The sequence below is a fragment of the Phalaenopsis equestris genome, unplaced genomic scaffold, assembly GCF_001263595.1.
Source record: "Phalaenopsis equestris unplaced genomic scaffold, ASM126359v1 Scaffold000515, whole genome shotgun sequence".
NCBI lineage: Eukaryota > Viridiplantae > Streptophyta > Magnoliopsida > Asparagales > Orchidaceae > Phalaenopsis > Phalaenopsis equestris.
In genome coordinates this window covers 900,347-913,564 of record NW_018164955.1, presented here as the reverse complement: position 1 = coordinate 913,564, position 13,218 = coordinate 900,347, and the positions used below count along the sequence as shown (strand labels likewise).

The window sequence follows — 13,218 nt, the reverse complement described above, 5'->3', positions numbered from 1 at the left end:
AATCTAATGATTTCGATCTAAATATAAAATACAAATAGTTATGGGTTCAATGTGAGAATCGTTATGGAATAAAAAAGTCATTCAGTTAGAAAATGAATATTTGTGAACACTACGAATATCAAGTCAAGATTGTCAATATGTTGTGGGATGCACTCGCCCTCTTCGTATAGGTTAATTATGCAGTTTTTTTGTATACACAAATGAGGTAATATATGCCACGACACGAGCCTTTTAATCATATGCTTTAATAGCAATGGGAGGTAATCAACTTCTTCCTCAATTACTACATTGAAAATAAGGAAAGGTGATAGTCAACTCTTAGCCTCTTCACCTTAGTGGATCTAAAGAGTGAGTACCATGATTGTACAAGATTTCTTTTTTATTCTACTCATATTACCGGCAACTATCATTTCCATCTCTTCCTCAATTACTACATTGTCCTTTCCCTTTCCAAACAAGGTAGTCCAATTTCCTTCTTTAAAAGAAAGAAATTCCAAGTCTTTTTTCGCTAATTAGGCGACTCCCAGATTCAAATAAGGGTAGAAGGATTTACAGTCCCTCGCCGCCAAATTCCATCCAAAATGGATAAAAAAATGTGGAAGAAGAAAGAAATTCTATGTAAAGTATAAAAATATATAAGATTACATGAATATATGCAATTCTATACTGCATTCTGAGGGACATATGTTATATCGAATTGCAAGAGCAGAATCGCTCATTGAGTAAGGCAACTTGTCAATGATGGTCTTGCCATCAAGAATTTTAGTGGATCGATCCTTGAGATGGGGTGATTTTCTAAGACAGCATGTAATGATGGAGATTTTGAGCAGCAAAAATGAATGTCAGCCAATGTTTTGGGGAGTTTCTTCATTCTACGCCTGAGTCTTCGACTGTAACCACACCAAGAGGAAAGTTTTTTTTTTATTTACCTATGTTTATTTACCTATGAATGAAGACTTACAGAGAATAGGGCCCGAAGTTGAACTCAATGCCAGAGTTGAAGACTGAAAAAAGAAGAATTTGGATCAAGTTTTCCACAACTTGAACTTGTCAGTCGGAAAGAAACAAGCTTTCGGAGGATCAAAGGAAACTTTGCATCCAACTTTTGAAAAAAAGAATTTAAACTAAAAATATATATACATTTAACATTTCCATTACTTAACTCATCATTTATTCTGAGTTTCAGCGCCAAATCTGTTTAAAGCATCAGCATTAATACTAAATTGTGTGCATATGAATAGCTTATGAAACTAATAATAATAATATGCAAATCAACATAAAGGCATGGCAAGATGTTAATTTCTTCTTTTATTTTAAGAATAAAAAAAGACTACAAATGCTTAATTATCTACAATTCTGCACAAAATATAGCTGAGTTTAGCGAAGCGGCCAAAAGTGAGCAGACAACAAAAAAAGGAAACATTATATATATAATAAATGCGACATCAACAAAAATTTTCGAGCAAAATTGTGAACATGTAACACATAAATAAGTTTTCAAATAGGTTATATGTCACAAAAATACTCATTCATAAATAAATAAATAAATAAAACAGAAAACCTAAAGCTTATTTGAAATCAATTTTGTTTTTTTTTCTTTTATTTTTTAAAATATATTTGCTTAATGTATATTTAATATATTTTTATTTTTTATTTTTAAAAACATATCAATTAATTTATAAAAACAACCAACACAATTAAAATTTATTTGGAGCATTTTTTTTAAAAGTAAATTGATTTATTTTCAGCATAGCAAATACGTTTTATTTTTAGGATAATTTACATACATATCATTCGAAAACATATTATGTCAGGACTCCGAACGTAGAGCTACGTTCGGATTGCAATAGTCGTTGTGTTATAGGAATATACCGTTGTGTTTAGGAATATTTCATCAGCGTTATTCGTAAAAATGATGTGTTATTAGAAATTCCTCCGCGTTACTTGATTTGTGGTTGTGTTGATCCAATAACATAGTGAAAATTAAAATAACACGGGGAATATGCTTAATAACACAGCCCCAAATCAAGTAAAGCGGAAGAAAATTCTAATAACACGGCAAAGTAATCGAATAACACCACATAATACTCGAATAACACTTCATTTTTTTACAAATAACGCTGATGAAATATTCCTGTAACACAGCGGGATATTCTTATAACACAGCGACTATTAAAATCCGAACGTACCTCTACGTTTGGAGTCCAGACGTAATATGTGCTCCATACCATTCAACTCCTATCTAGTTGCCTATCTAATACTTAAAATTGAATCTTGATACATATGCCTTTCTCAAACATAATAAGGTGTCACTTTTTAAAAGTTAAAATAGCAAGAATTTTTATGTGATATGGAAGATTTAGTTGTTATAAATACAAAAAATAACTTTTTTGTGTAAAATATGTAAATATAGAAGAATTGTATGGTATGCATGTACATACCCCTAATTTTTAATGAAAGCTAATCAAAATAAATAAAACTTAAAAATAAACCCAATTGGCCTCCTAGATTTTGACCACAAACAAGAGCATGAAATGATAAAGGGAAATTTACATGCATACCTCCAAAAGTTTAACTTTCTATCATAAACTCATGCATATCTATATATATATATATATATACCTTTGTTATGATAAATTTATATTTGAAGAGGTAAATGAGTCTTATGAACGTAGATAATAAAGTTTAGGTGATTGATAAACCTTTGTTGTGATAAATCTATATTAACATGTAGGTATATGCCCACGAAAAATTATTTTTTTTATTGTCGCTCGCCGCCAATTGCCCGCCATGGCTTCTCGGGGGAATCGGAGGAGCACTCGGAGTGACCACGAGGAGTCCGACGAGGAAACAGACGACGAAGATTACGCAACTGTCGATGAGGAATCTGAAGAGGAGTACGAGGACACGGAGGCTGCTGGGGTGGAGTCGCCGGAAATTGTAGCATTGGCTGCTCCGGCGGGTGGAGGAGATGGAGTGGGAGGTGGGGTTGAGGATGAGGGGGAGGAGGAGGAGGTGGCATTGGTGATGGAAACAGGGTGGTATATAAGTTACTACACGTGATATTTTTTTGTGTGATATTAAACATTTGAGTGTTAGGCACATAAATATGAAAATATAGATCTTATATACGTAAATGCATAAAAATTATGTGGCATATGGGCACAAGCCCCAAATTACTAATATCAAGTATGAGAACAATGTTTATGAAGATAAACAACTCAAAGCGGCTGTCCATTGTCTTGTCTTTTGATTTCAGCCAGCATGTCCAGATTGACGTCAGTAACTTAACATTATTGATTATTTTACAGAAATACACAACATGTGGAATGAATAGCCACTATGGAGTTGCCATTTGACAGCAGACAAATGAGGCACACGCATGGCCACATAAACTTCATATAAAACAGTTTCCAAGGTCTTAAAACAAATAGTTCTGTCAACAAGAAATTTACTAAGCAGATATATTAAACTGATGGAACATTTACATGCATACCACCAATGCCCATGTATTTACATGTCTAACACCTAAATTTAGCTTTTTTTTACATTTATGAATATGAGTATGTACGACCACCACTAACAATAATGACCAACAAAGTATGGTTTTATACTTCTTATAACAAAACTACAAGGAAAGAAATAAGAATATATATATAACATTGATGATGGGAGATCACCTATAGAACAGATGACTGAAAAATAAATGTAAATATTATGACTTTCGAGCTTGTATTGTAATGGTAAGAAATCGTTAGTGCACATTAAAAATATGTCAGCATGAATCTCAAGAAAATCCAACAGACAGCAGAGGTGATGAAATGGCGAGTTGGAGCCCACTAGGAGCGAAGAGTTTGCATACATCTGCCCAACTCTTGCTGGCTGGGAGAAATCTAACCCCATGTCGGATGAAAATCAACAACACTCATCAAAGGTAACCCAGATGGGTCTCGCACGGACAATCAAACTGGATTCCTCATCCAAGTCGGTCGGACGGCAGAAGTTGCCTGAATCTTATACAGGCGGTCAACAACTTCTGCTCAACCCTTTGGCCATGCCTCTGGGAACACAAACCGATTGGACGCCTTCTTAGGTTATTGACCCTATGATTATGTAACACCTAAAATACCCCTTAGTGTACCTACTTTACGAGGGTATAGGTGTAATCTTATGATCCATGTTTCTATAAATAGGGGCACATTTCATGAATATGGTTACTCAATTTTTCTTTCTCTCTCTCCCTCTCTCTCTCTCTCTATTCCTTGGGTGTGTCTCTTAGACAGATTTAGACTCAACATCCTAAAAAATGCAGTGAGTGTAGAGTCTTGTCATCAATAAGAAGAGCGCAACAACAACAACAACAACAAGAGCAAAATCACCAGAAAGGCATAGCCAATGCAAAATGTACTAGAGAAGTCATGGAGGAGTTCGTGCAGTGGAACATACAAGAACTGCAAACTCAGGTAGTGAATATGATGTCATACTAGATCACGGAGGTTCTAAGGGTTATCACGACTCTAGAAGGCAAACAGGCTTCTCGAGAGCATAATCCTCCTCAAGAGGCAGTGCCAGCACACGATGGGAGAAGACTGAACCAGAAAGGGCCGGAGATTTGCAATACCATGACAGTGTTAGGTCTCAGCAAAAGGAGAGGCAGCGTTTCGAGCGCACTGAGGCCCCACCCCAGCTAGAGAACCCCCTTCTCACTTCAAATCTCGGGGGTCGAGCTACCCGAGATATATTAACTCCCAGCATTAGAAGCTTATAGTGGTCGGTCAGATTCCAATGACCATCTCGCCCAGTTTGAGTCATCAATGTGTTTTCTCAAGGTTTTGGATGCTTTCAAATGTCGTCGATTCTTCACCTTCCTAAGATCATCGATCCTGAGGTGGTTCAACTCACTGTCGCTCGAAAGCATCACCTACTTCTCGAACTTCAGGAGAATGTTCTTGGCACATTTTGCAAGCATCAAAACTCTCAAGAAGTGCATGAAGTCATTGTGGTAGCTTAAGCAAAGACTGAACGAAAGCCTGCATTCATACATCCTGCGGTTCCATAGGCAGATGCTCGAGGTGAAAGATAATTGATCAGACATGACACAGGCCGCCCTAATCCAAGGCCTAAAGTTTGAGAAGTTTTGTTATGACCTCAGTTTGCACAAATCCCGAGATTTGGTTGAATTGTTAGAAATTGCCAACAAGCATAACAATATCAAGGAGAACATCCCCAAACCAGAATCAATAGACCAACAAACCCAGAAGAGAGCCCCACAAAATAAGAGGAAAGATGCTAGCACACCAAGTCCAACGATGGGTATTTTTGGCCAACAGCGCTAAAAGACTCTGAAGCGTTCTTTGAGAGATTTGAACAGTGCCAGAAATATGCCCCACTACAACAACAAGCAGTCCACAAGCTTTAACCAACCACCAATCTGCGGCCTTTTGTCGTTTGGGGGTTAGATATCATCAGGGAATTTCCACATTCCAAAGGGCAGCTCAAGATTCTCCTTGTGTCGATCACTTATTTTATGAAATGGATCAAAGCCAAAGCTCATGTACAAATCACCACGGAGGTCCTTCGAAACTTCATCTAGACCAACCTATTTTTTTGGTATGGCATACCACTGATTATCATCATGAAAAATTTGACGCAATTCACGGACAAGAAGGTCAGGAACTTTTGTCAAAGCCATGGAATTAGCCTTAAATTCACCTCAGTTCATCATCCCCCGGACAAATGGTTAGGCAGAGGCGGCTAATAAAATTATTTTGAATCTGTTAAAAAAAAAGTTGAAGAAGCAAAAGCGTGCTGGGCAGATATACTCTCGTCTGTATTGTTGGTAGTCCGGACAACTCTATCCACAACGAACCGTCAAACATCGTTTATGTTATCACACAGGATGGAAGGTGATGGAAGGCAAGCTGTTAGTAGAGTACAACCACCACAGTCAAAGGATCCTCATGGCTACGATGTTCAACAAAGAAGATATGTCATAGTGGCTGTAAGCAAGCGATTAAGGAGCGATGCTCGTGGTGGACGTCTAAGTAAAATCAGGCTTGAGCCAAGAGTAAGTCAAAAGGAGAGCCACCCCATAATACAATAGACATGTCTGAGAGAAAATTATTGTTCCTTGGGACCTGGTATTGAAAAAAAGTAAGGCAGATATAGTCTCGTATGTATTGTAGGTAGTCCGGACAACTCTATTCACAACGAACGGGCAAACGTCGTTTATGTTATCACACAGGATGGAAGTCATGTTATTAGTAGAGTACAACCACCACAATCAAAGGATCCTCATGGCTACGATGTTCAACGAGGAAGATATGTCATAGTCGCCAGAAGCAAGCGATGCTAGTGGTGGACATGGAGGAAGATGTCTGAGCAAAATCAGCATTGCAACAAGAGTAAGTCAAAAGGAGGGCCGCCCAATAGTACAACGGACATGTCTAAGAGAAAATTATTGCTCCTTGGGAACTGGTATTAAAAAAAAGCAGGGCGGTCAAAACTGCTCATTGTTCACAAACAACTTGTATTCGGCTTGTTAAGTAGCTAGTGTTCAATTCATTTGATAAGCAAACGAATCAAGCACGAACAATTTTTTTGCACTTGATATATAAATAAGTCAAACACGAACAATGATTTGTTCATTCGTGTTCGCCTCATTTTTTGGCTCAAAATAATTATATATATATATAATATTTTGTGTGTGTGTGTGTGTGTGAGTGTCGCGTACCCCGACTTGTTGGTTGGCAGCTGCGAGTCAGTTGTAAGTTCCTTAAAGTCGAGGGTTTGATTCCCCCTTGCGACTGTCGCTTTTTGAAGGGTGGTACTCGAATTTTTAGGCACATGGTCATTCCTTTTTAAATATATATTTATATATATAATCAATTAAAATTATTAACTAAAAAAATAGAATCAAAATATTAATTATATTTAAATGAATATTTTGATATAAATAATAAAATTTAAATCTCGTCCCTACCATTAACTTCATAAAACTACATGATTAGGGATGTCAAAATGACTCGTTGTTCGCAAACAGCTCGTGTTCGGCTCACTAAGCAAACGAGCCAAACACGAACTATTTTATTGAGCTCGATATATTAATGCGCCGAACACGAGCAATAATATTTTTTAACTGAGCATGAGCCAAGTCTAGGCTCGATCAAACTCGACTCGTTTATATTCCTAGAAGAAAGTCGATCCTAAAACATAAGGACAGGCGGTCAGAAAACTAGACCAAATGTGAAGCAGTCCCTACAACTATGGTGCAAGAACCGGAGCCTATAAGCTAAAGAACTGAAGCCTATAAGCTAAGGACTTGCGTCGGAAAAGAAGTTCCACTAACCTGGAGTGAAGATCTTCTCTTAAATTTAACACTTTTTTATCAGTAACTTCAATAAAAAGCTTTCAAACTCTCATTTCTTTTATGATACTAAATTCTATGACACTTTCTAAAATTCCAAAGATCAAATGAACCCTTTGTTGATTAAGAGTCAAAAATTTCGGGCCAAAGAAACCCATGGGAACTGAAAGAATCGAAACATCGCCAAAACATGTATTCGACACTCGGAAAACTAAATTTTTTATAAAAAAAACAAACGACAACGACACCATAGACGTCTGATCGACATGGCTGGCTTGGGAGTTTCCTTTGCCATAAATGTATGTCTTCTAGCCCAAGACGAACAAACCTTTGGATATATTTTTCTGCTAAGGAGTGACAAGATCTGCGAAGTGTATAGCGACAATCATCCTAGAAGAGGGGTTTAGGAGGCCACCTCCCATTAAGAAGATACCTAACCTAAGACTAAGGTTGAATTGAGTGGCTGGGACCCGCACGTGTGAGTGGATATAACTAGGCTTCAACGGCCCAAACCAATACCGTCAACGACTTAAGCCACCTGGACAAAAAGAAATGATTGGTCGTGACGCCAAGATCGTTCGGTTGAGCCTATAAAAAAGAATTTATTGATCAAGGCGCCAAAAACGTCCGGGTGATAAAAAAAAAACAACTTAGCTGAGATTACAAGAATGTCCGACTAAGCTCGAAAATGAAAATGTCCAGCCGCAATGCTAAGATCTTCGGAGTGAGCCCAAAATGAATTAGTTGGTTGTGACGCCAATATCATCTGACCGGACCTTAACTCATTCAAATTTTCCTCATTTTAGGATATGACTTCCTACCCAGCAACGACAAGCTCTGTGGGGAGCAAAGGGTAAATTATTTTGGGAGGCCGTTCAAAAGCTTACTAATTTATGCATCGCCAAAGGATGAAGGTCGAGCTATCAGCAAGCAGGATACTGGTTAGAATTGGTAAGCCAAACAAATAAAATGCAAGGCAAAAACTGAAATATAGAGAACAAAAGAGAAGCAAGAAATTTACATTTCTTCAAGCAAAGGGGTTTACATGTGATAAGCCTCTCCTTCCATTTAATATGTCTTTTTACAATGATTAACTTGTGAGATATCAAAAGTGGTCTGTAATTAAGTCTAAGCACCCTACTTCGTCTCCTGGCCCAGAGAGCTTCGCCTAAGTCACGAAAAAATATTACCTCAGGAGTACTGATGCATCAGTACTCCAATGAGGGGGTGCCACGTAGGCAATGGTCCCACCGTGGTGCCTACGTGGCACCCCCTCATTGGAGTACTGATGCATCAGTACTCCTGAGGTAATATTTTTTCCTAAGTCACAGGTAACTTCCTTCGTCGCTCACCGTTTACAGAAGACTTTGCCCTCTATTTCATGGCCCGGAAGACCTTTTGTCCGACATCCTCGCTGATCTTGACTAACTTGGAAGGGCAACCTCTTTCCATAATCACTAACGACAGAAAAAAAAGGAAAATAAAAGAGAAAAGATACATTAATTCATCCCTATTTACAGGGGCTCTAGCACGAAATTCTAGAAAGTTTCAATTATTGTGCATTTAATAATTATGAATACATTTAGATTTTTAAAAATTAAAATTTTTTTATCATTATCACAGTTGTCGAGTAACAGAATCGGGGAACTTAAATATGTACATTAAAAATGTGTCAGCATGAATCTCAAGTAAATCCATTAGTCAGTAGGGGCGATGACCAAGCGAGTTGGAGCCCACTAGGACGAGTTCGAGTGTCCGTAAACATCCGCCCAGCTCTTGTTGATCGGAAATCTATCCACATGTAAGATGAAAGTCAACAACCCTCATAAAAGGTAACACAGTTAGATCTCGCGCTGACAATCCAACAGGATTCCTCATCCAAGTCGGTTAGACGATAGAAGCTGCCTAAATCTTAAACAAGCAACTGACAGTCTCTAATCAATTGTTTGGACATGGCTGCCCGAATCACAAACCAGTTGGACTCCTTTTTAGGTTCCGGCCCTATGTTTATGTAACACTTAAATCAACCCCATCTCATATCTACTTCACTAAGGGTATATGTGTAATCTTACTGTTCCTTTTTCAATAAACAGTATATATGCGTCACGTACTCAGATCAGTTGGTCGGGCATTTGTAAGTCTCCTCTAGTCTAGAGTTTGATTTCCCCCGAGTGTAGAGTGTTGTACTCGAATTCTTAAGCTCTTGAAGGATAGTCGGGGCTCATATAATAGCCTCCGATCATTTCTTTTTAAACTATATATATATATATATATATGCCAACTAAACTTTAATTTTTATATGTATGTAACTTTGTTTAGGCTTGAAAAAGGTATTATTCACCTTTTTCAAGTTGAAGTAATGATATTTCTTATTTTATATAAAAAATTTTGAGAGGTATAAATGTAAAATTAAAAATTGGGCGGTCGTATTTAAATGCCTCCCAATTCTTCCATGTTTACATATCTACCACCTAAACTTTAATTTTTACTTATATGCCACATTACCTGTGCATGAAAAGATAATATTACCCTTTTTACAATTAAAATAATAATATTTTTTATATGACATAAAAAATTTGACAGGTATAAATATAGAAGTTATAATTTAAGTGTTGGATATGTAAATTCATAAGAATTCCACCTTTTATGTATGAAAAATTGTTGTTCTTCTTGTTTTTTTTTTTTTTTTTTTTAAAATTTTTTTTTGTCAAAATAAAGGTATTTTTGATGTGATATAAAAGATTTGGGAGGTATAAATATAAAAATTAAAGTTTAAGTGTTAGATATGTAAATACATAAGAATTAGGTGGTATGTATGTAAATGCCCCAATGGGATGATTTAAATGCACACAACACCACACAATTCTTATGTATTTACATATCTAACACCTAAACTTTAATATTTGCATACATGCCACCTTATCTATGCATGAAAAGGTCGCGAGGTATAAATGTAAAAAATTAAAGTTTTAAGTGTTAGATATGTAAATACATAAGAATTGAGTGGTATGTATGTAAATGCCCCCAAAAAATAAATCCAGTGCTAAACACAATATTCACACCAAAAGCTCTCCATTTAAAGCATAACATAATGTCTTGCTTCTACATGGCCAAAGCATAACCACCATCACAAAACAAAAATGCATAAAATCAGATAAGAGTCAACACAAATAACATAACGAAAAATTATTGTATGCAGACACCGCATGCAAACATACATGCGGTGTCTGATCTACACCGTAGATCGCAGTAATCTACAGTGAGAATATATTTCGGTTGGCTCCATTTTAAATTTTTAAAAAAAAAATGACTGCATCATCGTCGTAGATCACCGTGATCTACAGTGTAGACCGGACACGCATGCATCCTTATGCAATAATCTTTCTAACATCACAGGATCTTAATTTAATTGCAGATTTATTTTGGAGGCCACAAATACACAATCATCAGCTATATCTATTTTGCAAATCAATAGCACGCCAGAGCCATAACTCAAATGTGACATAAAGACATGAAAAAGGATGGAGCGCTTATACAGGCGCACAAAGATGCGTGATTTAGCATGTCAAACCCCACATTGAGAAGCAAGACTATAAAGATAGACAAGTTCAAGAGATTTTTGACAATAAATTAAAAAAGCAGCATTTACATACATACCACCCAATCCCCATGTATTTACATATCCAACACCTTAACATTAGTATCTAAACATTTCATAACACATCAAAATATCAACTTTATAACTTTTAAAAAAGTGAAATACACCTTTTCATGCATGTACATATCTAACACCTTAACATTACTTTTTAAATTTGAAGTATCTAAACATTTCATAACACATCAAAATACCACCTTTATAACTTTTAAAAAAGTGGAATACACCTTTACATGCATGGGCAATGTGGCATGTATGTATATATTAAAGTTTAGATCTTTGCTATGTAAATACATGGGAATGGAGTGGGATGCAAGTAAATCATCCTAAAAAAATTTGCTTTACTTGTTCAATTGCTCAAAGTATTCCAGAACATTAATAACTCAAATCATTGATTGTTTTATTCTGAAGTAAAAGATGAGAATTGAATGAAGTGTTCGTATAAAACAATTTCCACAACCCAAACAAAAAAGCAGTTTGTGAAAACACCAAAAGTTGCAATTTTTGACCGGACTCCACATCCCAAATGTAAAAAATACTTAGCCAAAAAGGAAATTGGGCTGTGAATATCAGGATAATAACAAAGCACATATATTGAACTGATTTCATACACACTATATTACATATCATATCCATTTTAAAGGCGCAGAATTATACAGGAGATAATATGTCCTAGACATAACAACTGAATCTATAACTAGACACTAATCAAGCAGCAAACAAGAGCAAGTAGCAGAACTACAAGAAAAGCTTCACAACGATAGCATAAAAAACAAGCACTTGAAAGTAAACGAGATGGAAGTTACAGTTACTATAACAAACCAGAGGGAGACTACTGCTGAATGTAGTAGTATGCTAGAGGATCACCCGCGGGGGCGGGGGCTGCGAGCGCATGGATAGGCCCAATATCCTCCTTCCCCTCCTCCCTGGGCACAATATCAACCAAGAAATCAAACACATCCGTCCGAGTGATGGCCGCAGCAATATCATTCTTTTGAAGAGTGCGGCGCTTGTTCTCCTCGGCATGAGCCCAGGATCTATGGGTGAGCTCGAGAATGAACATTTCGCAAGCCCGAGCAAAGACGACCGGAGCCTCGGCTGCGATCATCCTAACATCCTCATCAGCCTTCATGATCTTCTTGATCCTGGCGAGGGGGAGGCTATGGTTCTTGAAGTCGGTTGTCTGCTCGATTTCTCGGTACTGATCTGCCCAGAACATCTGGAGCTGCTGCTGCTGCTGCTGCTGCTGTTGCTGCTGATGGTGGTAGAGTTGCGGATAAGCCGGGTAAGGGACGTTGGCAGTTACGCCCATCGCCGCCTGAGATCCGCGGCCCTGCTGATCCATATCAAACAATTCGGCCCTGTTGCAGAGGCGAAAACCGGTTGTGAATTCGAAGGTTTTTGGAAAAAGGTTGGTTTCTAGGGTTAGGGTTTGGGGGATGAAATTCAGAAGAAAAGCATGAGGACAGACCATCTGCTTAAGGATTCTGAGAGGTTTACCTCTTGGTGATTTGCTCTGAAGCCTCCGGAGATGGAAAGAGCAGGATTCCGGCAGTGAAGACGCGGAAGAAGAGAAGGACCGGCGCAGCAACGGCCCGACTTCCCTAGCGTTTTGCCGATAAGAGTCAAGAGTACGGACCACCTAACTTTTTTTCTTCACTGTACAACTTTGTAGTAGAAGCAAATAAAATATACTAGGCTGGCCGGCAACTTATTTGCTGAAATTACAGTAATGCCCCTACAGAGTAACCTCAATTACAAAAATGACTATTGTTATAGTGATGCACCTAAGGAAATCTTATTAATATTTGGGGCATTTCAATACATATCACTCTATTTTTTTTAGACATAAAAGCTAAATTTCACTTTTTACATTCAATTTATTTATTATTTTTTAAATTCTTGTAGGACATAAGACCCTTTAATGTCAAGAGATTATGCCCAAATTCTACAATAATACCGGTGGATTATGCCCATAATCTACTACTATTGAGAAGAAGAAGAGAGAGAGAGAAAGATTGTCCTACCTTCTTCCTCCTTTCCAGTTTCATTTTTACAATTTACACTTATTTATAAGTCTTAAATATCATTTGCTAATGATAAAAATATATATAAATGTACATAATGTAGGGTTTTAATCGAGCTAAGTATATCATAGTTCGAACTTGCCTTAATATAATTAAAAGTTGTTCGTGTT

The 13,218-nt window shown here is 37.1% G+C and overlaps 1 protein-coding gene across 1 annotated transcript; it reads right to left on the bottom strand.

The window, feature by feature from the left end:
* Positions 1-11,590: 11,590 nt before the first annotated feature.
* LOC110028574 (nuclear transcription factor Y subunit C-2-like) lies at positions 11,591-12,688 on the bottom strand. Its single transcript, XM_020730479.1, has 2 exons — positions 12,522-12,688; positions 11,591-12,382 (listed from the first exon to the last, which is right to left on the bottom strand). The coding sequence occupies exon 2, from the start codon at positions 12,364-12,366 to the stop codon at positions 11,854-11,856; it is 513 nt and encodes a 170-aa protein (XP_020586138.1). The 5' UTR covers positions 12,367-12,382; positions 12,522-12,688; the 3' UTR covers positions 11,591-11,853.
* Between the last annotated feature and the right edge of the window lie 530 nt (positions 12,689-13,218).